The sequence below is a fragment of the Perna viridis genome, chromosome 5 (genome assembly GCF_037379345.1).
Source record: "Perna viridis isolate PV_CMFRI_1.1 ecotype Kerala chromosome 5, ASM3737934v1, whole genome shotgun sequence".
In the NCBI taxonomy this organism is placed as follows: Eukaryota; Metazoa; Mollusca; class Bivalvia; order Mytilida; family Mytilidae; genus Perna; species Perna viridis.
The window spans coordinates 35,141,003-35,166,807 of record NC_142449.1 but is presented as its reverse complement, the minus strand read 5'-3'; the positions used below and the strand labels follow the sequence as shown (position 1 = coordinate 35,166,807).

The 25,805-nt window shown below is 33.8% G+C and overlaps 2 protein-coding genes across 9 annotated transcripts in view; one reads left to right on the top strand and one right to left on the bottom strand.

The window, feature by feature from the left end:
* LOC148617228 (malonate--CoA ligase ACSF3, mitochondrial-like) overlaps positions 1-18,315 on the bottom strand; it is a 33,320-nt gene extending 15,005 nt beyond the window's left edge. The window contains exons 1-8 of one of the 6 annotated variants that reach the window (XM_088584732.1): positions 18,239-18,315; positions 14,819-15,585; positions 14,068-14,259; positions 12,016-12,179; positions 9,968-10,113; positions 9,077-9,196; positions 8,364-8,480; positions 5,687-6,045 (exon numbers count right to left, since the gene is read on the bottom strand). In XM_088584732.1, the coding sequence (XP_088440858.1) occupies positions 5,687-6,045; positions 8,364-8,480; positions 9,077-9,196; positions 9,968-10,113; positions 12,016-12,179; positions 14,068-14,259; positions 14,819-15,544 (1,824 nt within the window). In that variant the 5' untranslated portion in view covers positions 15,545-15,585; positions 18,239-18,315. The other 5 variants (XM_088584729.1, XM_088584728.1, XM_088584730.1 and 2 more) reach the window with 5 other exon arrangements.
* LOC148617227 (uncharacterized) lies at positions 17,462-25,805 on the top strand. 3 transcript variants are annotated; one of them, XM_088584736.1, is made up of 2 exons: positions 17,462-17,590; positions 22,690-25,805. In XM_088584736.1, the coding sequence occupies exon 2, from the start codon at positions 22,713-22,715 to the stop codon at positions 24,426-24,428; it is 1,716 nt and encodes a 571-aa protein (XP_088440862.1). In that variant the 5' UTR covers positions 17,462-17,590; positions 22,690-22,712; the 3' UTR covers positions 24,429-25,805. The 3 variants fall into 3 exon arrangements, with proteins under 3 accessions (XP_088440862.1, XP_088440861.1, XP_088440860.1); XM_088584735.1 differs by having other exon boundaries at positions 17,515-17,646; XM_088584734.1 differs by lacking the exon at positions 17,462-17,590 and adding an exon at positions 18,435-18,562.

The following is a 25,805-nucleotide window of genomic DNA, read 5'->3' as shown; positions in this document are numbered from 1 at the left end:
GCAGTTACGGAAGCCCATTAGTGCAAGGTGTTCACTCATTTCTAAGTCGTTATAACGACTTAGTATCTCGTTTGAACGACATACCTAACAACGCCAGTTATGTCGTTATAACGAGATACAAAGTCGTTTAAACGAGATACGGAGTCGTTTAAAGGAGATAGCGATGTCGTTATAACGAGATACTAAGTCGTTTAAACGAGTTAGCTATGCTGATAAAACGAGACATTAAGTCGTTAAAACGAGATACGAAGTCGTTTAAACGAGTTGGCTATGTCGTTATGACGAGATACTAAGTCGTTTAAACGAGATGCTCAGTCGTTGAAACAAGTTAGCTATGTTGTTAAAATGAGATAGTAGGTCTTTATAACGACTTAAACGTAAGTGAACACCTGGCACTAATGGGCTTCCGTAAGCAGTTAGGATATGTTCACTTCAGACTGACCATGCATTAAAAGTTGTTGTAGATCCCATAAAAAATTCTGTTGACTAGTATTTAATCAAATCATCCAGAGACAAAAAAAAATGCAGTGTCTAACTTTCTGTGATTGAAGGGCAACTGCATGTATTTCATAACGTAGTTACAAAACTTTCTATTTGACATGGTATGATCTCCAATTACAAAAAATTTCATGTTTTCTTGAAAACTTATGAATCAAGGACCAAACCCACAGAGGAAATCATTACCACAAATTAAGCTCAAGTTAAAGGAACAACCCTACAAAAGCATAACCACTAGATCCCTAAGTTAGAGATCCTACCCACAGAGACAAGCGACCTCATCACCAAGCTTATGATCACACTCACAGAGGCAAGCAATATCACAAGATTATCAGGAAAGCACAACTAATATATCACTAATATAAGGGATCAAAACTCACAGTGGAAAGCACTGCCACTAGATCATTGAGTTAAGGGATCAAAACTTACAGCGGAAAGCACTGCCACTAGATCATTGATTTAAGGGATCAAAACTCACTGCGGAAAGCACTGCCACTAGATCATTGAGTTAAGGGATCAAAACCACAGAAACAAACACTATCTCTAGATTACCAAATTGAGAGATACTACCACAGAGGCAAACAGCATCACTAGATAACCAAGTTATGAGATCCTATCCACAAAAGCAAGAAGTAACACTAAATCACCCAAGTTGAGAGATCCTACCCATAGAGGAAATCACTATCATTAGATCCCCAAGTAACGGGATCAATCCCATAGAGGCAAGCAGTACCACTAAATAATCAAGTAAAGAGATCCTACCACAGTGTCAAACACTATCACAAGATCCCTAAATTAAGAGATCAATCTTACAAACAAGAACTATCACTAGACCATCAAGTTCAGGAATATACCTCACAGATGCAAGCAGTATCACTATATCACCAATTCAAGGTATCTAACACACAGAGGCAAGCAGTATCACTATATCACCAATTCAAAGTATCTAACACACAGAGGCAAGCAGTATCACTATATCACCAATTCAAGGTATCTAACACACAGAGGCAAGCAGTATCACTATATCACCAATTCAAGGTATCTAACACACAGAGGCAAGCAGCATCACTATATCACCAATTCAAGGTATCTAACACACAGAGGAAAGCAGCATCACTATATCACCAATTCAAGGTATCTAACACACAGAGGCAAGCAGCATCACTATATCACCAATTCAAGGTATCTAACACACAGAGGCAAGCAGCATCACTATATCACCAATTCAAGGTATCTAACACACAGAGGCAAGCAGTATCACTATATCACCAATTCAAGGTATCTAACACACAGAGGCAAGCAATACCACTAAATGGCCAAATCAAAAGCTTTTTAACACAGAGACAAACACTAAATCACCAAATCACCAACTTAAGTAATCTATCCCGAGGAGACGATCAATATCACTGGATCACAAATTTAAGGTACCTAACCCACAGAGACAATTACAATCAATAGGTCACTTAGTTAATGGATCAGACCTAGAAATGCAATAATTAATAATAGGTCACCAAGTTAAGAGATCCTACCCAGAGAGACAAACACTTACACTCTAGATCACCAAGTTAAAAGATCAAACCCATAGAAGCAAACAGTATCTCTAAATCACAAGGTTAAGAGATCCTACACATAAAGGCAAACAGAATCTCTAGATCACCAAATTAATTGGTAAAAAAATGTAGGCAAACACTAATACTAAATTTATCAAACCCACAAACACTACCTTAGGCCTTTAGATGAAAGGATTTAGACATGCTTTGCAGAAATTTAGTTTCTGATCTGTTTTCCACAAATATCTTTTAGATATTCTGTTGTCAAAATTTCATAAAATTTTGATGACTAATATGTTTATGTTTGTTAAATTGTTTCAGCCTGTACATGTATGCCATGTAGTTTTTTCAGCCTGTACATGTATGCCATGTAGTTTTTTTTTCAGCCTGTACATGTATGCCATGTAGTTTTTGATTATGAACATCATTTTTATTCCTCTCTAATGACTTCTCTTCATACCTTATTAGTTATATGATTTATGTACTATATGCATATACATGCACAGTGAAACCTGTCTAAACTAAACCCTGAATTAACCAAAAAAACTGTCTACATCAGACAACTTTTGGAGCCCATAGAGCCGGTTTAAATGTATTCTGAACCTGGATACACTGTACATTACCCTATCATTACCGACCTATTCTACAGTCCGAAAGGGGTTCGGTTTAGAGATTGACTGATTGATTGTTGGGGTTTAAGGCCCAAGCAGATAAGTTTTACTGTATATTTACCAGATTACTACGCTTACTGTAAGTTATCTACCCTTTTATTTGCATTTTCTTCACTTGCACGCTAATGGTGCACTTAAAAACAACAAAATAAAAACAACAACGTTATTACTTGAAATGATTGAATAATTTTAATATAACAAATTTGCTGCATTGACCCCATGACAGATATATCATGTATAAATTACACTGTAATTTTCAAACACTAATATGACAATTTCATCTGATTATAACTAATATTCTCCTCATTACCATTGATACTTGATTCATTATTAAGTGTAAGTATTTGTAAGAATCAGGCAAAATGGGAAAAAAATCAGATACATGCATATCAAATCCCACTGATCTGACAATATTATACATTCAAAGTAATTTCTCTTTTTCCTAAAAAGAATTATTTGATCTCTGGATCATTGAATTTGTTCAGAAATGCTTCAACAGAGTGTTAGAAAAATTAGCTTTTTAACAGAGTTATCTACCCTTGAAATGTTCATTTTAAGAGCATTATAATGAAATTAAAACACAATTTACCAAGATGATACAGAATATCTTGTCTTCCTTGATTCTGATGGTGCAAATAGTCAAATAACACTTTCAAAATGATAGGATTTTACATATATTTTGTACTTTGTTTCACCCACTGCCTAATTCTTACAAAGTCTGACACTTACGTCTCCAAATTAGCATATTAACAAGAACAGTAAGTTTCAGTTATCTGGTCATACCAGTCACTAAGGCACTAAAATAAAACCAGATCTAACGGTCATATAATGGAAAACGAACAATGAACAAAAAAACAAATAACAAATAACAAAAAAAATAATAATAATAATAAAATAAAATAAAACAATAAAATGTTCAGGTCACCTGTTTTCTGTTTTAATTTGTGTATCTTGCCTTATGATGGAAGGGAGACAACCATTAAAACTTTTCTCTGCTAAAGTACTGAATTTTCTCTGCTTTGATTATTCATATGAAAGTACTCTTTGGTCATAAAAGGCAAAATGTTCCTCCTCTTGTGAAATCAGCCATATAAATTAGCGAAATTAAAAATTAGAGACTCAATGTATATTTGGCTTACTATAGACAATGGATGAGTACCAGTACTATTATTTTGTAATTTTTTTTGTTTTACTGCATTTACTAATTTTTCTATTTTGGACAATTTCAATACCACATTTTGTAGGTCAAGCACACATACAATTGTAAAATAATCAATAAAAAAAATATTGATTTTTGAAAATATGGTTGAATTTCCCTTAAAACATACCTTGTGCTATATTATTTTTGTAAAAGTAGGATAATTCGCACACAAGTCTTTCAATGAAATCTTATTCAAAATATTACCTCAAATGCAGAAATGGCACTCATTTCTTTATAAGTATTTTAATTTGAGGAATAAACTATATGAAATGAATTGAAATTTCACCATCAAAGGGAGATAACTCACTTTTTTCCCATCATTTTATTGGAACTTTGAACTCACTTTACTGCATCCTGACATTTCTACAAACAACTATGTGTCCACATTGTAAAATTATGGGTTTTATTCTGAGCATGATTCATTATTGTTCAATTTTGCCAAATTCTTACATTTTCTAGCACTTAAGTAGTACTCCAGCAAAAAATCATGCAAAATGTGATTCATGGCTAAAAAGCCTACATATTTTTATTTTTGATTGAATTGCCATAGTAAACTGAAATTAACAATTTGGTTTTTCATTTAACCTGTTTTCTTACGAGATAAAAATTATAAAGAATGCACTGTAGATTTCAAAATAAAGGGAGATAACTCTGTAAATGACACTCAAATACAACTGAATCTATTGGATTTTCAATGTTGATTATCTCCTAAGAGCAGGCAGATGTGAATGAATAATTAAAAATTTCATAATATACATCCATCAAAAAACTTAATTACAAAAATAAAAATATGTAGCCTTTTTAGGGGTGTATCACATTTTTCAGATTTTGCATGATTCTTACAAAGACAGCTACTTAATTTCATAATCAAGGTTGTCATCTTCTACCTTTTATGGCAATCAAATTAGAGATTATGGTTAGTGGTTGGGGAAATAAATCATATAATTTAAACAACCAAAGAAAAACAAGAAAAACTGTGAGCAACTAAAGGTGACCCCTTCCCCCTCCTGGATTTGTACCCAAGTAATCATGTGGTTGAAGTTGTTGAAGTGGAATTTGATATTGCCCCAGTCTGAAATTGAATTCTGCTATATTGCATGCCTATATGAAGATTTTGTAAATATATCAAGTTATATGTAGTTGCAGTGACCAAATTTAAGGGGAAATACTTGCCAAATGCAACCTGAAATTCAATTTTGCTAGTAGAAATTATTTCCACTTGCTAAAATTTGCTAGTGAAATTCTGTATGTCATATAGGTAAAGTCCAGAAATAATGTAAAAAAGTTAAATTTAGCAACTATAAATTTTCAGAATTTGCTAAATTTAGCTAGTGGGAAAAATTCTGAAAATCAATCCCTGTAGTTGCAGAGAAGAATATAAAGCAAAAGTTGTGGACGAATACCATGATCAATATATAAAAAACATAGGAAATGAAACTGGAAATAAAACATTCTTACTTAAGGTAGTAGTCCTAGGGTAAGGGACACAACTCTTACAAATCATTGGAATTTTTGTATTCACCACTTTATACCAACATCATGTAAGCATCAAAGTAACCTGGACCGATATCATTCTGTTTCAAAGGGAAGCTTGAAAAACTTTGATGAAATTGCATATGATACAAACATATCATTGATTTGAAGTGTTATGTCCCTTACCCCAGGTCTACCTCCTTAACACAGGAAAAATTACCAATCTGTTTCTTTCTTGTACATGCAACATTTTCAAGATTTCTTTAAGTATTTTCTAATCATATAGATTTTACCTTAAAAATGTTCAACCTTAGTTCTTTCTTGTTCACTTTACCCATAGCATTCCTAGGCAATTCAGGCAAAACTTTCATTACTGTTGGAATTTGGTATGGCGGAAGTCTATCAGCGCACCATGTCCGCAGATCATCTATATCAAAGTTAATCTGTGACTTAGCAACAACGACAGCTGCTACTTTTTGACCCCATGTAATGTCTGGTAATCCAACCACAACACATTCAGCAATGTTAGGATGTTCTAGAAGATGGCGCTCAATGTCTAATGCACTCATTTTGTATCCGCCACTTTTGATAATGTCTACCGATGTTCTCCCCATGATTTTATATACTCCATTGGTGTACACTGCAGTGTCTCCTAAAAAATTAATGATCATTTAGCTTTCTTAACATACTTTCTTTGATAGCCTTATTTTCATTTTTGGGACATAAATCAAATTTCACCAATTCAAAATGCTAGGTATAATGATCCAACAGTGCATCGAAATTTTGTTTAAATCTGCAGTGTGAAAATGCTTTAAATCAAATTTGCTGTAACTGTATTAGGGATAAAAGATGGTTATTACCTTCATATGTGATAAAGTATCATTTTTGTTATAATTTGTTCAAATTTAATTGAAACTAAATAAAGTTGTGAGGGAAAGCATCTCTAAGGACCCTGCTGTAGTCTAAACAAATTGAGTTATGAACATTTTGGAGGATCAAAATTATACAGAATATTTCAGCTGATCTACCCTCATGCCAAATATCAAATGCTTACACTAAAAGACAACAAAATAACATGTGGACATGAATATTAATTGCAAAATCATAAATTTGACCTTGAGGTCAAAGTTCATCAACCATGATGCCCGACACAATGTCTTGAGCTCATCTATCCTCATGCAAATATCAATAGCCAACACCAAAAGACAACACAGTTACAGAACAGACATGATTTGTTATGGACTGATGAATGCACAGAGTGATAACTGTAGGGTGTCATCCACTCAGTGTTGGGCTCTAATAACACAAATATGACCTATCTGTAAAAAACTGCATAACATGGTCAGCATAGAATTGTGATATATATCAAATCACGAGGGAGTGGAATTATTATACTTCTAGTCTGGTTTTGTGTTTGTTTGTTTGTTTGTTTGTTGGGGTTCAACGCCCGAGCAGCAATATATCAGCTATATTCAGGCGATGAACATGAAATGATGATAAAATAAAAAATGGGATGGGACACAAGGACAACGGGGTCGAGCAATTTTGATTGCCACTGGTAATAGGGAGAGGTGGGTAGGGTCGGGCAATTTGGCCTCCTGTGGCGGAGCCCTATGGTTTCTACTCCGGAAGAACACCACAGTAGGGTTTTTTAACGTGCAAGGAACATGGCATCTTTCCCAACACAGTGCACCAATATCGTTTGAGGTCAGGTTTTCCGTATTATAGCCTGACAACCCCAGCATGTAATGCCAGGGGTACCCCATTCCACCACCTGGGGCACACAACCCAGTTGCTCTGTGGGCACTATTTAGTCGCCTTTTACGACAAGCTTAGCACTGCTGGTGGCCTATTCTTTTGACACCCAGACCTGCACGGGTCGTCTGGTTTTGTGACTAACATGCAGATTTACATGTATTACATAACAAAGGTACTTAATCACTATTTCTGCCTTTTTTCTTTTCATGAAACAAACAAAAGAAATTTGATATGAAACAAACAAATGAAATTTGATAAAGAAAAAAAAATTCAATTTACAGAAGCAATATCACATTCCCTTTCATTTAAGAAAAGATCTTTATCTACCTTGAGGTCAACTGTTGTAAGATGAGAAATATTGCAATTATGAAAGCAAACAGAATGGAAATTTGAACTGATGATATTTTAGAATGATGGAAAGAGAGATTAACATTGAAGCATGCAAGACATTTTTCATGATAAAGATGAACGGTAAAACCACACTTCTAACAGAATTGTTACAATTGGTTTAGTCTAGGCAAGCATTAGGTTTACCAAGGTTTAAGTCCACCAAAGTTGATAAAAAAGGACTTTAAAAGTGTCTGGTTTAGACAGGTTTTCAAATTACTAAGGATTTGGTATAAACAGGTTGTCATATTATACAGGATTTGGTTAAAACAGGGTTTTAGATTATTCAGAAGTTGGTTTAGACAGGTTTTTTATTATTAAGAATTTGGTTGAGACAGGTTTTTGGATTATTCAGGATTTGGTTACAACAGATTTAGATTATGCAGGATTTGGTTAAGACAGTGTTTTAGATTATTCAGGATTGGGTTTAGACAGTTTTAGATTATTCAGGATTTGGTTTAGACAGGGTTTTAGATTATTCAGGATTTGGTTTAGACAGTTTTAGATTATTCAGGATTTGGTTCAGACAGGGTTTTAGATTATTCAGGATTTGGTTTAGACAGTTTTAGATTATTCAGGATTTGGTTTAGACAGTTCTAGATTATTCAGGATTTGGTTTGGACAGTTTTAGATCATTCAGGATTTGCTTAAGACAGGGTTTTAGATTATTCAGGATTTGGTTTAGACAGTGTAAGATTGTTCAGGATTTGGTTTAGACAGGTTTTTTTTAATTATTCAAGATTGTGGTTTAAACAGGTCTCACTGAAATTCCAACTTATTTTTATATGTTCTTGCATTCATGAATAACAAAGGATGAATAAGTACCTGTTTTAAACCATCCATCTTTAGTAAAAGATGCTGCTGTGGCTTGAGGATTCCTCCAATATTCTTTAAAGACAGTAGGACTCTTGACTAGAAGCTCTCCTTGCTCATTTTCCATACCTAAAAACAAACATGAAGTGTATACCACCACTCAAACATGAAGTTGATATCTGACAGCTACCAAAATCGCTTTTAAGGTATACCCTGTTTATATAAAGCCACATTCCAAATTTGAAATAAATCCTTTCAATGGGAGTCCTGATACTTATGACCAAATTTGGGCAGACATAAAAGGTGATACCAATATAACAGTGTTAAAGGCAGGTATAATACTTCAACTCAATGAAGAGTAACATATCTTTATTACATTTATATTATAGGGCTAAATAGTGCATTTGAATCTGTATTATATTCAAAGATTGTCATATCAAACCCAGGATACCCATATTTGGCTGATGCACTGAAAGCTCAAAAAAAAAATTAAAAGCTTGTCAAATTTAAAACCAGATATTTCTCTCATAGACAGTGTCTATGTATGCAAAAAAAGACAATGAAATTTTAAAAACCCTATGCATAGAGCGAATTGCCAAATTTGGCACCTGCAAAAATTACCTGCTATACAATTATACTTGACTGTTCAGAGCCTGTCAAGGAGATAAGTTACTTCAACTTCTCCAAACATTAAGATATCAATGTCTACGGAAAGCAAGCTTTACCTTTTGTAACAGTGGTCTGACTAGAATTTCCTCTTGCAATCACATCGTAACCTGTAGGGGTGTATACATTCAGCTTACTGATGGTAACATTCACCCCAGGAAATGGGTTACCTACAGTACCTGAAAAACATCAATCTTATTTTATAAAATAGCACAGGCCCTTGGAACCAGGATTTTTTTTCATCACAAAAAATATCATTAAATCATTTTGTTTCCATATTTGAGTTATTATTTGTGTTCTCAGACATGTCCACTGGCTATTTAATGCTGTTTATACTATGCCCAGTTTTTCGTCTAGAGAAGGAGACAGACAAAAAATAGGCATAGTATAAACAACATTACATAGCAAACGGACATGTCTGAGAAGACAAATAATTACTAAAATAAGGAAACAAAATAATTTAATGATATTTTTTGTGATTGATTGTTGGGGTTTAACAACCGAGCAGCAGTATTTCAGCTATATTCAGTTGATGAACATGAAATGGATGATAAAATGAACATGAAATGATCATGATGAAATGAGAAAAACGAATGGGACACAAGGATAATAGGGTTGACAAATTTTGATTGCCACAAGAAAACGGGAAGGATGAGTAGGGTTGGGAAATTTAGCCTCCTTGTGATAAAAAAACAAAATCCTGGTCCCAAAGGCATATGGAAAATAGGTTTGGGTTGTTTCAGATATTACAGAGTGAAGGAAAGATATCAATGAAACTTGTACTAAAACTTCCATGAGTGAGAGTCATTTTTTAAACTCTGTAGACATTTGTATACCATAATAAGATCCATAATTGACAATGGTATAAAAAAGAAACATAACACCTGAAAATATGTATACATATATTCTTCCAAACTGAATGATAAACTAATTTGACAATGTTAATTTACCTGGGATTCTCTCCCCTTTCAATGGACTTGTTAGAACCATTCCTAACTCTGTCATTCCATATCTCTCCAATAATGTATGACCTGTGATTTTCTTCCATTTGTTCAACACCTGTTCAGGTAAAGCTGCTGATCCTGAGACCATTAATCTAAAAGTTCAATTTAAGTGTCAGACTTTGAAAGAATGAGGCAGTGTGGGTGAAACATGGTATAAAAAAACCACCATTTTGAAAGTTTAATCTGACTATTTGCACCATCTGAATAGAGAAAGAAGACAAGATTTTCTTGGCCTTATCCAAACGAGAGGATGGCAAAAGATTAACTAGAGGCTCAAGAGAGCCTGAATCGCTCACCTGGTTAACCATTTGCTTATTTGAAGAACTTGAGGAATGAGACAGGGTAAGTTAAAATCAACTAAATTGTCAAATGCAGGAAATGCTTTTCATAGCATTTTCATGACCTGAACCAGAATTTTGCTAAAGGCAACAATTTTTGAATTTTTTTCGAAAACCTGTCTTATGACCCCTAAGTTCCATTTTTAGTGTAGGCAGTCATATCTATTCATGGATTAAAAATCACAACAGTCATTTTGAGCACAATACACTAAAGAACTATTATGCTTATTTTCATCCAATGATCTTAGATGGTTTTAGAGAAGAAGATTTTCAAAGTTGTACATGTGATAAAAAACAACAAAAAACTGTTTCAGGGGTCATAACTCCTACATTAGTCAATGAATGGTTTCGAAAATTTCGGCATAGGTCCTTCTCATGATACTTAACAATTTAACCCATGCCAGAAATTTGGTAAAAGCAACTGTTTTTGAGTTATTTGCAGAAAACTGCAATCTGACCCCTATGTTCTATTTTTAGTAACAGCCGCCATGTTTTTTTATGGATCAAAAATCCCAACAATCAATTTGTGCAGAACACCCTAATGAACAATTATGCCAAGTTTAAAACCTGTCAGTCCAGTAGTTTCAAAGGAGAAGATTTTTAAAAATTTGTCCATGATGACGACGATGATGACGACAGACGCCAAGTGATGGCATAAGCTCACTTGGCCTTTGGCCATGTGAGCTTAAAATGGCATAACAGGGGAAGTAAAAGTGAGACTGGGCATAAAAATCAAATCTCATCTGTACTTTGTTGTACTTCACAGATGTGTGCTAAGTTTGAAAAAAAAGTCATTCAACCAATTCACATGTTATCATCAGGAAGTCATAAAAAAGCAGAATGAAAATGTTCAAAACTGATTAATCTAAAAGAAAAAATCATGCAACCATCACAAAAGGCAACCACTGTTTAGATTATTAAAATGATTAAATCAATTCAATATTTTTCTTTCTTAATATTCAACATGGACATTTTTCATATTTGGAGCTTCTGAAGACAACTAGTGGTAAAATAGGGTATCCAAGTTTATCCAAGTTTTCTTAAAATGAATTTTAATATATGGTTTTCTTTTAAGTTCAAGAGCTGACATGAATAGTGGTTCTTGTGTTGAGTTTTTCTGCTATGTCTTTTGGTTTTCTTTCTTGCAGATGACACATCTTCTATAGCAGTGGTGAAGAATCATTCAAACTTCATCACTGAACTCAAACTACAGTTATAGCAACAATATGTTTGACAGACGGATAGAAAAGCTTATTATTTAAGGGCTCCCCCTGATAGTTGACAGGGTGGTAATTGGAATTTTCATTTTGGCAGAAAAATGAGCTTGATGCACAAGGTTTGACAAAAAAATCTTAAATCTGAAGTCAGACAGATGGAAGGACATGATACTTGTCAATTAAAACAAAGGATTTTGCATATCCTGCCACTACATATGGTAAGGTATAAAAATTTCTTATCCTGCCACTACATATGGTAAGGTATAAAAAGTTCTTATCCTGCCACTATATGTACATGTGACAAGGTACAAAAATTCATATTCTGCCACTACATGTGGCAAGATATAAAAAATTAATGAAAATAAACTCAAATCCTTCTCGTTCAAAGTAATTATTCTACTCATTTATGTCAAGAAAAGTTATTACTGCCAGTGCTTACCTGACATTTTGACATGCAGCTTTCATCAGCATCAGAGTAAATTTATTATCCATCCTAACATTCTGTTGGTACCACTGTATCATCTTAGAGTAAATAGTTGGTACAGCCATGAATAAAGTTATACTGAAATCTGTCTGTTTTCTGTTAGCCAGTTCACTCCAAACCTAAAAGTATAAATACCATAGGGACATTGTCAATTTGTAAATTAACTAGATTTTAAAACAAGAGGCCCCAAGGAGCCTGAATCACTCACCTGATTAAAGTTTATTTTTCAAGGGCAATAAATTTGACAAGGAGTTGTCCAACAATTTTGACTCAAGAAGACTTTTTTAGGACTATCATTAGGATCATTTCAGTGATAGAAAGTTTATTTCTTTTAAAGATACTGGCTGAAAACTGTAAAAAAAAAACCCTGTCATTTTTCATCTTTCAAGGGCAATAACTCTTACAGGAGTCACCTGACTACTTTGATCCCTGACGACTTTTGAAGGCCCTTATAACAAGGGTCATTTCAGAAATAATTTTACTAAACCTAACGGTTTTGGAGATATATGCGAAAAACTACTGTCTGACCCCTATGTTCTATTTTCAGTAATGGCAGCCATGTTTTTTGACAGATAAAAAATCCCCACATCAGTTCTATGCACGATACACCAAGGAACATTTATAACAAGTTTGATTCAAATTGGACAAGTGGTGTCAGAGGAGAAATTTTTGAAAGAAACAACATTCAAATTAGCAAAAAAACGTTGAAAAAGGGCCACAACTCCAACATGGCTTAACATATTAAAATGAAAATTTGACCACATATAGATCTCATCATGCTGAACACTTTCATCCCCATGTCAGAATTTGGCTAAACCTAACAGTTTTGGAGACATATGCGAAAAACTACTGTCTGACCCCTATGTTCTATTTTTAGTAATGGCGGCCATGTTTTTCGACAGATCAAAAATCCCCATAACAGTTCTATGCATGATACCCAAGGAACATTCAAACCAAGAGTTTTGAAAAATTGTTAACGACGACGATGACAGACACCAATTGATGGCAATAGCTCACCTGGCCAAAGGCCAGTTGAGCTAAAAATGTATTTGTTGCTATTTCCCTACTTGCTCATAAAAAAGGCCTCTACTTAAAGATTTTGTATTGGTTTTATAAAACAATTGTCAAAAAAAATCTTCCCTTTGATTTCAATATTCATCTATTATATATTGGCAAAAAAAAACTGAACATCTGAATATTGGCAAAAAAAAAACCTGAAGTATCAGCAGTGAAACGTTAAAAATAGAAGGAGAGTTCAAAAACATCAAAATCTAAGTACATAGCCAAAACGTGAAAACAGGAAACAGAAGCAATGAAATGATTACCCGTAACATAGTTTTTCTTGGAGTCTGTCCATAAAAATTTTATTCCTACCTACCGATGTTCTGAGCTCAAAGTAGGGGAATGCCAAACAAACATATTATGTTTGGCGTAACATGGAGAGGAGTACAAAGTAGCAAGAGATATCCAATTATAAAATTGGGGATCTACACTGGCATAATAAAACAGGAATTCACCTTCTACTCCAAGCTGAAATATATATACACACAATAATTTTCTATAAGAGTATTTGCAAAATTAGGTACATAGGGAAAATGTCTTTCTCCGAACATTTTTTTATCTATCGGTAGTTTCTGCATAGAACACACTCCAACTGCCTAAAAATGAAAAATATCTAAGGACAGACAAATACAGTAAGGCTGACCAAGTGCAAACACACATAATTCTTTTTAGAAATAACGATAAAATTTCAACTTTTTAGATGTTGCACAATTTTGAACTAACTTCCCCTTTTTTCTCATTGTTTATGGAAATAAAATGATAAGGAAATCTAAACAATATCCTACATCAACAATCATTACAATCTAATGACAATGTGTAAAAGTCTGCTTCATTTTGTTTCATGAATGAGTTTTTACTATGGTGAAAGGGAGACAATCATTAATACCCAAATTTATGCCTATCAGAACAACTTGTTAAAACTGAAAGATTTCGGTAACTGTTTACTTTTTCGGCGTCAAACTTGGTCATCATGATACAAGTAGCACCACAGTACAACGGCACCATCAGGGCATTGACAACACCATGTACATGATGTAAAGGCAGCACATGGAGTAAAACATCCTGACTAGACCATTCCCAAGCCTCTACCATTCCTGTGATGTTGTAGTGAAGATTTCCATAAGTTAACACAACACCCTGAAGAAAAAAAGAGACAATAGTTTCGAGTCTTGGCTATTATTTTGTAAGCAAGTTTGAAATAAATACCCCAGCTACAAGTGGACTTTAATCATGTTAAATTCTTAAGTTGAATAAACTTCTCTTGGAGTTATCTGACATTTAAAAGCAGATTGCTCAGAGAGAAATATTATTTATTCCTATAAATCTGGTTTTTTATGAAAATATTATGGTACACTATCTGTCCATCCATATTATAGGCTAGCACAAATATTCTTTGAATGATGGAATGATTGAGGAAAGAATCTTGTGTTTGTTTCCTGACCAAGGGGGTAGGCTTGGGATTTTTTTAAAGGAAAAAATAATTATTCTAAATTTTTGGACCATGGACAGAAAAAACAATTATGATTCAATAAATATTTCTCCCATTACTAAATATTAAATGTACATTTTAAATTTTTTTTTTTTTTAATCTGGCTGCTGCCAAATTACTTTTTTTTAACTCAACATCCCAGTCCCCCTCCCCCTTGAGTAGAAAATAGTCTGTGCCAAAATTGAGTTTATTGTGGTAATTACTTGCCTTTGGTCTTCCTGTCGTTCCACTTGTATAAATCATCATGCATGGCTGATTCCGATACCAATTAGCCTTGACTAAATCTTTCTTATTTTCTATTGATTTGGCATCACTAAACCAGGCATTTTGGTCATAATTACATGTGTAGTCAGACTGAGATAATACTTTCAACGGAATGTTGAGTTCTGAAGATATGGGTTTGATTTTCTCGAAGAATTTCTTTGAGGCAACAATGACGGAGCATTGTGAATTCTGGATAACATACTCAAGTTCACTCTTTGGATGTGTTGTACACAATGGTACAGCAACACCACCAGCCATCCAAGTTGCCCACTGGGCAATAACATATGACACGTCATTCTCACAAAGAAAGGCAATTCTTTTGGTCTCTATGGTACTCTCTAAACACACATCTTTGTCTCTGAATTCCTCATTGTTTTCACTCTGATTTGCAATAACTATTTGAACAAGATCATCTGAAAGCAATTTCCCATAATGAAGAAGATCCTTGTACTTAAACTTTCCACTTTGATCTATAATTGCAACCTTCTCCAGATAATTCTCCGCCCTGAAATAAATAGGGGCAGGAGTGTCTTGTATGCCAGCACCAAAGCGCCTTTGAAGACATATTTTGCAGTGATGTCCATTCAGTTTCTGTAGATGTTTGCCTATTGGGGTTGTCAGTAACTGTGGAAAATGTAATGGATGAAGCCTTGATATAAATTTGTTCATCCTCTACATGTAGGTACTGATTACAACTGGAGTGTGTTTAACTGTAAACAGAAAAATCTTAAATGAGAACCAAGATATAATAACTAAATATTGGCTGCTTTTGTGTAGAAGTAGCTTTTTCTTTCAAAAAATTATTTCTATGATATGACAGCCATTTTGAATATTTAAAAATGGCTGAAATTTTAAAATAAAAAAAATTTGGCACTGTGTCCTAACAGAACTATAATTGTCTTATTATCAACATTATACAGCTCTACCATTTTACCATGGTTTGCATTCTTATTTTGTTTTTTTCCTTTGTAGGAACATGAACTGTTTGTTGTGATACTAAATTCACACTTACTGGTCTGATATACATGCACAGGGCATGGGGGTGGGGGGTTCCAGAAATATGTTAAATGGGGGTGGGGGGTTGAGATGTCATTCAGAAATTTCTATGCTACCAATTGCTTATTTTGCCCAAATTTTACACAAATATTACCAAAACGGGGAAATTGTGTGCCTTTCAACCTTCCTCCTTGATAAGCTTCTGATGCAGAAACTTCAAGTTTCAGTGGTTGATCCTGAAATTCAAGGGAGGGGGGACTTCAATAATAGTGATTTTCTATTTTCTATATAACCAAGCAACATAATTAAGGGAGACCAAAATTCATCATAGGATGGATTAACTATAATCAATGTCGGTTGGATCTTGTTGTAGAATAAACCAGAGATCTTTTCAAGAGTTCTATACGTTTTGTGGATTGTCGTGTGGTTTTTTATTGAAAAAAAGAACAAATAACAGCAACTTGATACACTTTTAAGGAGGTAGACCTAGGGTGTGGGACATATTCTTGAAATCAGTGATATGTTTGTATCATATTCAATTTCACCAAAGCCTATAAAGCTTTCATTTGAAACAGAATGAAATCAATCCAGGTAAATTTGATGCTTACATGAGGTTGATGTTAAATGCTGAATACAAGTGTTCAAATGATTTGTAAGACTTGTATCCCTTGCCCTAGGTCTACCTCCCTAAAATCCACCAATTAGACAAATAATAATCATATTTCTCAAGTTCTTTGTATAACCAAATATGTTATTTTTTGCCAATTAGAAAATAAAGTAACAACTGGTAGCAATAATAATCAACAGAAAAATTTAAAGACTTACAATTTGGCAGTAAAATAGGTTATTAGTCAATTCACTACTTATTGCTTATCATGCCAATAGTCCATAATCACCTTGTTTGTAGAATCATGTCCTATTACAATGGGATGCTATAATTTGAATACAAGTTTCATGCAGTGCAAGTGACATTTGGTGTATACATGTAGGTTAAAGGGAAGCTTTATTTGTCATAATGTTGATACACAAGTATATATACACATAAAATGGACAAAAAACCATAGTTTTTTAAAACAAGAAATTCTCTTTTTTTTAATATTAAAAAATAATTTTTAATATCAAAAAATGAATTTCTTACATTTCATTATTTTTTTATTAACATTAGAGAATGTTTATTTTGATATTACAAAAATTTTTTATCAGTCTTTGAATTTAGCCAGGGGCCCAGTGGCCTGGGCCCCTAAAATTATGTTCTTATGAAGCCCGAATGACTTCCAAAAATTTTGGGGTGTTGTAGTGTTCTGTTTATTTTTGGGTTCTTAGACATATCTAAAAAGTCTGAATCGAATGAGTGTTATGTAATTTTATTATAACAGGATATTCTTATTACTAGTCATAGATTCAGATGATTTAAGAAATTTTTTTTGGGCCACTGAAAAATCATTCGGGCTTCCAATTTTTGTAACTTTGGAAGTCTGAATGGCTTCTATCTGAAAAAGTTAAACGTGAAGACTGATTATATTAGAAAACACAGTTTTTTGTCTACTTTGGCTTGTCATACATGCCTGCACAAGTCAACAATTAACAGAAGTTTTGTCATGTCTGTAGAGCTTTATAATCTGTGGAGAGATTTACCACCACTTTGTTGAACTGAGTTTGGCCAGGATTGTATGGGAGGAAAGCCTAATATTCCAGGCTTGAAAAATGATGAAACTTTAGGTAAAAGAGCAGAAATATGGCAGGAAATCATGGTATTTCAGCTCTTCAATTGTGAGGTAATAGGGAACATCTAAAAATAGATGAGACGGATCATTGGCAGGGGCAGATCCAGGATTTTAGATTAGATGGGGGCGCACAGTTAAAATTTTGCACAGCGGAGTGAGGCAAAAAATTTTTTTAGGTCAAATTTTTTAAATATTCGACTTGAGTGGGTGCAGTGTAGATATCTTTTGTGGTAAAATTCGAGATATATTAAAGTTTCAACCTAAAACCACCTAAATCTACCCCCGACAACCCATGCTTTGCAATTTTTAGGGGGGTGCATGCCCACCATGCCCCCGCCTGAATCTGCCGCTGATTAGGGATAGAAAACAAGGGGAAGGATCAATTGGGGAAGGAAAAACCAGGGAAGGATTGACTACCAACACATCAGGGACTTCACATTATAATCCCAGATGTATGGTCCCCCCTCTTTCCATTGTTAAAAGGAAATGAATAGTAGGAAGTTCAATATAAAGATATGATCTAATGAACAAAAAATATAAGTACGTGTATATTCAAATGCATTGCTAATTAGAAACTGACATGTACCAATTAGAAGATTTTCATTCCAGGGGAGGGGAACAGGTGGTGATAAGAAAATCTTACCCATTTCGTACCACATGATTCTGTCGTCCCATGAAAGAGAAAAGAAACTTCTTTGGTAATTTTCTATAAAATCAGATATTAACTAGATATATTGAAACTAATAACATAAAAATGAATTAATGAAGCGCATATTGTTTGAGTACATTTGAAAATTTGAGAAATAATATCTCGCTTCTATTGCAAAAGCACGAAGTTTTGAAGTAACGACGCAGCAAGTGAGAGCGACCGCCATTTTAAATGTTCCTGTCCCCTTCCCAGAAGGTCATCAATTGCGAAAAAAAATCACGAGTTTTAGACCTTTTAACTCTTCCATAAATTGATTAGGTAATAACTTCGTGCAAGTCCTTAACATTGGCCTAAAGGCAATATTACAATCCTCTTGAATAGCATGTACTGTGAAACATTAATCCCTTTTGGGATTTGGCGATGGACTGGAGTCATTTAGTCTTTAGATATTTTTTGTTTTGACCACCAGTGGTGGCCAAATTGAAAAAAAATATCCCCAGCGCCGAATTCCCAAAGCTGACAAAGGTATTAGGTAGATCATACATTATAAAAATTATACAATGTATGAAAAATTCTGGCTAGACATTTTAGGCCACCTGCTATGAATCCCATGTATGTACACAACAGCACAAGTTCATGTCTATTTACACTAGGTCTCTAAGACCTTTATTGAATGCCTGATTCAAATATTATCTACTGTAGAATTGCTCGTAGGACCATTAATGTGGATGGTAATCAGGGTTAGTAGTGGGATTTTAAATCGAGACCTGCTTGTATCCGATAATTCGATAGATTTTGAAAATTTTTACAGTTCATTTTCTTGAACTGGCACGATTTTTGTTTGAATTATTATTACCAGAAAGATAACTTGGGTCAAAATGCCGCTACAAGATGGAGTACAGTCCTGATTATGGCTGATGTCTGAAGATAAGAGGGCGACCATTTTACTTTCGGTGTCATTTGAAGGCAAAGTGAGCAACTCCAGGGCGACTATTTCGCCTGAATTGCCCAGTAGCATGAGCTCTGGTTCTACAGTCAGCCTCTAAATGACTGAGGTAAAGAGTGTATTCCCTAGCACAGCTGATTAAAGCTGACCATATACATTTTGTACCTTACCAATTTCACAACTGTTCTTTGCTTGCTCCTGTAGCCAAGTCAATTTACTTACATTTGGTATTTAAAATCTGCGATGCTTGGGTTCACTTGATTGTTAAATGGTCAAACATCCCGTTGGTCTGACATTCAAATAGTCGAACAGTTCTGTTGTCTGGCAGGCTGATAGTCGGACATAGGGCAAACATCAAATTTCTCAGTTATAGTATCCCTTAAGAATAAGCACTAAGCATGAACTCATCTGACATAAAACCAAGAGTAAGCTATTGTCATCATTTTGTGTAGTCTGAATTCCCTCTGACCCTTCAACCTTTCTCTTTTTCATTTGGATATTGATATGTTGGGTTGCGGTCAGAATGATGTACCATACAAAAAGTTGGAGATTCAATGGTGCAGCAGAGTAACGTCCTTCAACCACTTCTTATGACTTTTAGGTTGAAGTAGTGCATGTCATACCTCCTAGTTTGATTCTAGAATTATTTTCCTGTATGCTGATACCATATTTGCTACAAAAATTACATTTTTTATTGAAATTTTGGTCACTTTCCATGAGAGACCCAGTTTTGTTGATACTTTGAATCGTAATACATGTGAAGTGGCATGACACGAAAGTAAGCAGAGCTTGTTAATGTTGGTTCAGAATGGAGAAGACACAATTTTTAAAGCTGGAATCTAAGAGAATATTTCATAATTCCGCCAAAAAATTACATGTCCGCTGCTGTTTCGTTCATCTGTTCCTTGACATTTTTTTAAAACATTTTATAATTTGAAATTTTTTTTTGGTCTTTTATTTATTTTTTGATTTATTTTTTGGTAGTCAGGATTTTACAATCCTCCAACAACCACCACCTGACTGGGGTGTTGAGAGGTGACAGGTCACATACACTTATAATCTATGACTACACAATACATTACATATTAGAGTTAAATTAATGATACAATGTAAATAATAATAATAATGATTGAAGAGAAAAAAGAATAATATAACACACCTACATACACACATGCACACTTTCATGCCCTTTTGATGCATATAAATGTACTATCGAATACCTGTACTTGACAAAATTTATTGAATTTATGAATAAATAGAAATGAAAACAAAAGGAATACAACACAATTAATTCAGAAAAATGTTTTGCCCAAAATTTATCATAAGTTCTAAAAGTATTCTGTTTATTTGCAATAAATATGTCATAGGATTGGTACTGTTTAATCCTTGATTTCAATCCAATCAATGTTGGAATAGGACCTTTCAATCTGCATCGATATAAAAAAATGTTAGCTATTATAAAAATGAGATTAATAAACACATTTTTGTCAGTAAATCCTAAGAGTATCTGTTTTTTTTTGCTGAAGATAAAATCAGCATCATAGTTTCTTATATATTGTTGAAAAGACAGACAAATGTTATATGTGATGTGGCAATCATAAAAAAGATGTTCTAAAGTTTCTCTTTCCTTGCCACGGACAGCATAAATTTGTGGCTTTAAGTTTGATCTTGTATATTTTCAGTGTTCTCCCCAGGCCCTTACAGTGCTGCGCTTTGCAGCCCCCTTGAGATTGAGCGCTGCGCTATTGAGATCGGTACTGTGCTACCTTGCTACCAGCGCTGTGCTATGAACTTAAATTCCCAAACAATATTTATTCCATCAGATACTTCCAAAACACTTTGAAAAGAAAAAGGAAATGGTCGTCTTTTGTTTACATTGCCATGTTGTTGTGTATCAAGAGCACATGTTTTTTGGCGGGAAAATTAGTTAAGAAATAGATTGTAAAAATCCCCCAAGTCTAAAAATAGTACAACAGGTGTGGGAAATTTTTTTTTTGTAAGTCATGATATGGGGTTTTTGTCATGAATAAACTACATAATATTTAAAAATAAAACAAAACAACTAGTGTGACAACTTTAAATAACAAGAATAAGAGTTATAATTATGTTTTTTCCTGGTATAACTAGGTCAACTCCACACTAGTTCAACTTCCAGAAAATGTTTGGAAACATGAATATTAAGACCAGAATAGTCTTTTACATGTTCCTAATGAGATCTAATATTCTAAATATATAGATATATTGAAAGTTAGGAAGACTAAAAAAGAGTTTAATAGAGATTGCTCTTAATCAAATGAATATCACAATCATGTGGGCCATTTAGGCCACAAAACAAATTAAAAATTGTAATTTCCAAGGGTCTACTGTCAGCAAAAATTTGAAGAACACTGGGTGTTTATGAATTAGAGGAAATATTTATGAAGAATTACTTATCATAATTTGATAGAATATCTTAATTTTTTCTGTTAATTTAAAAAGGAAAAACAAAAAATGGTATTAAGGTTATAATTACTGCAAAATAAGAAAAAAGGTCAAATATTTCCTACGAATAATTCATGTAAACATAAACAGCAATGTACAAATGTACATTTTTAATACACTGATCAATCTTTATTTGAAATTGCTGTAGGAATCGGTTTCAAACTTGGTTAACAACCCTTTTCCAAGATTGTGGGAATTATCCATGATTATAGTAGGCTGACAAAAATACATGACTGCTGTATATAATTATATGATATACAATATAGGTAAATCAAGAATTTTTAGAGAAGACAGGATTGTAATTTAGTTTAATTTTACTCTTATCATGTGTAAATATGTTTTGTGGGGAAAACAAGCAAGATTACCCATGATACTATTTGTAGATAATGCACGTGGGTTGATTGAATTGAATTTCTTTGAACTGTTTAATCATTGATATAGCACCGAGAATCAGTTGCCCTTTCTGGCTGGAAATGACCCCTTCATCCAAAAGAAAATTATATGGTTTCTGAACAAAACACAGTGAATTCTAGCAAAAAACATTTCTGGCCATTTTTGTTCCCTGTATAAAACTAAACATCCAGTAGATTTTATCTTTAAATAGTACTCTAATTACTAATGCAGGCACGGATCGAAGGACTGGTGTATCGGGTGTACACCCCCTAAATCGGTAAGAAAAAAAATTTTCACCACAAGTTTCATCCCATAACATTTTTTGCCTTGCTTTGCATGGCATTTAATTCAATTAATGCCCCCCCCCAAACTCAAATCCTGGATCTGCCCCTGTAATGAACATGAGACATGCTGGGTATATTTATGCAATTATCAATCTTTATATTTTTGCCACTAGCTCTTCAATGTACATGTATCTTTTCTTAAGTGTAGTAAAGAATAAAGTGGAATTTAAAAGGAAAAATCTTGAAATTTATGGTTCAGACTAGTAGTTGAAAAAGTTTTTGGCATTACTGCAATATGGTGCATCTGAACAGATTTATAAAACTTCATTTTATCTTTTCAGAATGATCTAAAGAAGACTCCATCATGAGTAGCATAGAGATTCGCTTTAGTGGCGGAAAAGAAAGTCAAAAGATTTTCATACCAGCAAGTACAGGGAAAAAGAAAATTCACCTAGTATTTACAAAAACAAGAACAGAAAGAGACAAGAGCAAAGATAAATCCTTTGAACATATTGAAACTTTCATTATTGGAGATCGACTATGGTACAGTTGCACTTTGTGCAATGCCAAATTTCCATTCATGCCAAATGCTAGAACCCATGTGCGGACTCAACACTTGAAACCCAAGACATTTACTTGTGATCATTGCGACAAAGGATATAGAACACAAAATGATCTGGATAGACACATGAAAGTTCATTTAGAACGTCCCTTCCAATGTGAAATGTGTCATCGGAGGTTTGATACTGAAGAAAAATTGAAGATCCATTTTTCAGGCCAACATGAAGGTAGGGAAAGGAGGTACCAATGTGGGAACTGCGATAAGATGTTCTTAACCATGCAACACCTCAAGCAACACATTCTTATACACTCCGATGAATACTCATATAGATGTGATATTTGTAATAAAGGGTTTATCTATGAGAGAAACTGTAGACTTCATAGGCAGACGCATAACAAGAGAGACAATGCATTCACGTGTGATGTCTGTTGTAAAAAGTTTGTTTCAAGAAAACGTTTTGAAATGCATATAGTAGAAAAACATTTTGGTAAAGATTCTCAAGATGTTTTGGGAAATTTGAAGAAGGAACCAGATGTAGGAACTGATGTTGGTAAAATGAGTGTTAAATTAGATTTTGGAAAAAATGACAATACCAGCCAAGGAATAGAAAAGTCAAGTGAAGAAGTTATGGAAGAAGGAAATATTGCAAAGACACTGGAAAAACCTAACCTTATAAAGGAGGAGGTATTATTCAGACCCAGGCAGACGGAGTTTCCATGTGAGACATGTGGCAAAATATTTGGTAGAAAAGAAGGTCTTCATAATCACATTCGCATGCACACTGGGGAAAAACCTTTCGGCTGTGTTACCTGCGGTCAGTATTTCCGTCAGCGGGCACATCTTATTAGGCATTTGAAGACACATACTGGAGAAAAAACAGAAATTTGTCTCCAATGTGGTAAGGCTTTTAATCGTTTAGAACATCTTAGAGCACACCAGAAAAGAGTCCACATGCCACATGAAAGAGATCTTGGTTACTGTCAACTCTGTGGAAAAAATTATGTTTACCTCAAGAAACACATCAAAGCGGTGCATTCAGGTAGTATGCAACACCATTTCTGTTCAGGGTGTAATGAGCAATTTGTCAGTTTGGCCAAATTTAAAAAGCACATTGTAAGAGGAAAGCACTTGAAAGAAGGTGATGTCGACAAAACATGTACAGTCTGTTTCCAGTTATTTAGCAGGTCTGATCATGTTCGTAGACATATGGTTACAGTCCACAAGCAGGAAGAAAGCGTAGGTCTGTTATCATGCTCTCTCTGTAAAAGAAGTTTTATTAATGAGAACTCATTCCGTCGACACATTTGCAAAGGATTCATGGAGGTAAAGACTAAAAAGCCTAAACATGGCACTAGTACAAAACAAAGAAAGAGAAGGAAAACTTTTGTTGAAAATGAGATGAAGTTAGAGCCAAAAGATTCAGGGGAAGAAGGAGAAATTGAAGTAGAAGTTGTTAGTGACAGTGGAGAAGAAATTGAAATTGAACATGATGGCTTTGATGTTATAGATTTCATGTAAATTACTAACTTGTGTTCATGAATGTTTTGTTTTCTTTGCATTTTCGAGACCATGTTAGTTTGTATATATATTTCACTGGTGTTTGTGTACATGTAAATCAGGGTAGGAAACACACTCAAATTGCAGCCAGTCCTGATTACAGTTTTTCAATATATTTACTATATGGCTATATAAAATTTTGCTAAAATAGCCAGCCCTGCCAAAAAATAGCCAGTCTTGGTCTGGCGGGCAGGCTACTATTTCTAACTCTGATGTAAATATATGCATAAGCCCCCCAAAACTATTCTTATTACATTGAACATTTAATTGATGTTGCATAATTTCCTTTTTTTTCTCAAGATATTTAGTGTTTTATTTTTCATCGGGAAATACAGTTTTTACAATTGCTCATGACATAATTCTTTAAAATATGAGGTCATTTTTGTGAAGGGCATGTAACTATTAATTTAATATTTGGACCATTGGTTGTAAGACATGGGGCAAAGTATGAAATTTGTGCAGAAATTTGTGACTAACTTATAACTCAACAGCTTGTATTTTCTGTATATTAGTATTCAGATAGTATTTTAGCTTTAAAAAAGGCAAATAGAAAATTTCAAATTTTCAAAGTAAGTTGAAACTTTGGCAAAATAGTAGACCTAAACATTTGTTAGTGAATTTACCCCTTTGTCATCAACAGAGCGTTGAGTTCAGTTTTAAAAGCGAAACATCTTCCTTTGTAAAAGTACTGATAAAAATGAAATATATCAGTTTCTGCATGATAGAAAAGCTAAGAAAAACAGTAAGAAAATATGCAGATTAGTCTCCAGATTTCAGTATGTTCTAGATTCAATAGAAAATTCTGGTTAAAAAAAATGAAATTAGAATGAAACTTACCAACCCTATTGGTCTACAGTCAAAAAATGGCCAACATGACAAACAAGTATAATTTTGAGATCAATCTTTTATGTTTTCTACTTTAAGTATGTATACTTAAGGTAAGGGATACCAGTAAAATTAGTGATATGTTTGTATCATATTCAATTTCACCAAAGCAGATCAAGCTTTCATTTGAAACAAAATGAAATCAGTCCAAGTTACTTTGATGCTTAGGTGAGGTTGATGTAAAATGGTGAATACAAACGTTCCAATGATTTTTATGAGTTGTGTCCCTTACCCTAAGTCTACCTCCCTAAGAGATCATGAATTTATATATCTGATTCTCTTGGATTTAGTACACAGTGTACATGTAATGGTTTTGTATTATCTTACTCATCATTGTAGTTTATTGTACAGAATTTATTAAATTGCTAATTGTTTTGTTTGCTTTGATCACTTACAGATAATTGTTAAAAAGTATCATTTATTTGCCACTGAATTATAATGATTGGAGATATG

Bases quoted from the DNA above. Each gene is read 5' to 3' on its own strand.
- LOC148617227 (XM_088584736.1), top strand. From the start codon at position 22,713: ATGAGTAGCATAGAGATTCGCTTTAGTGGCGGAAAAGAAAGTCAAAAG.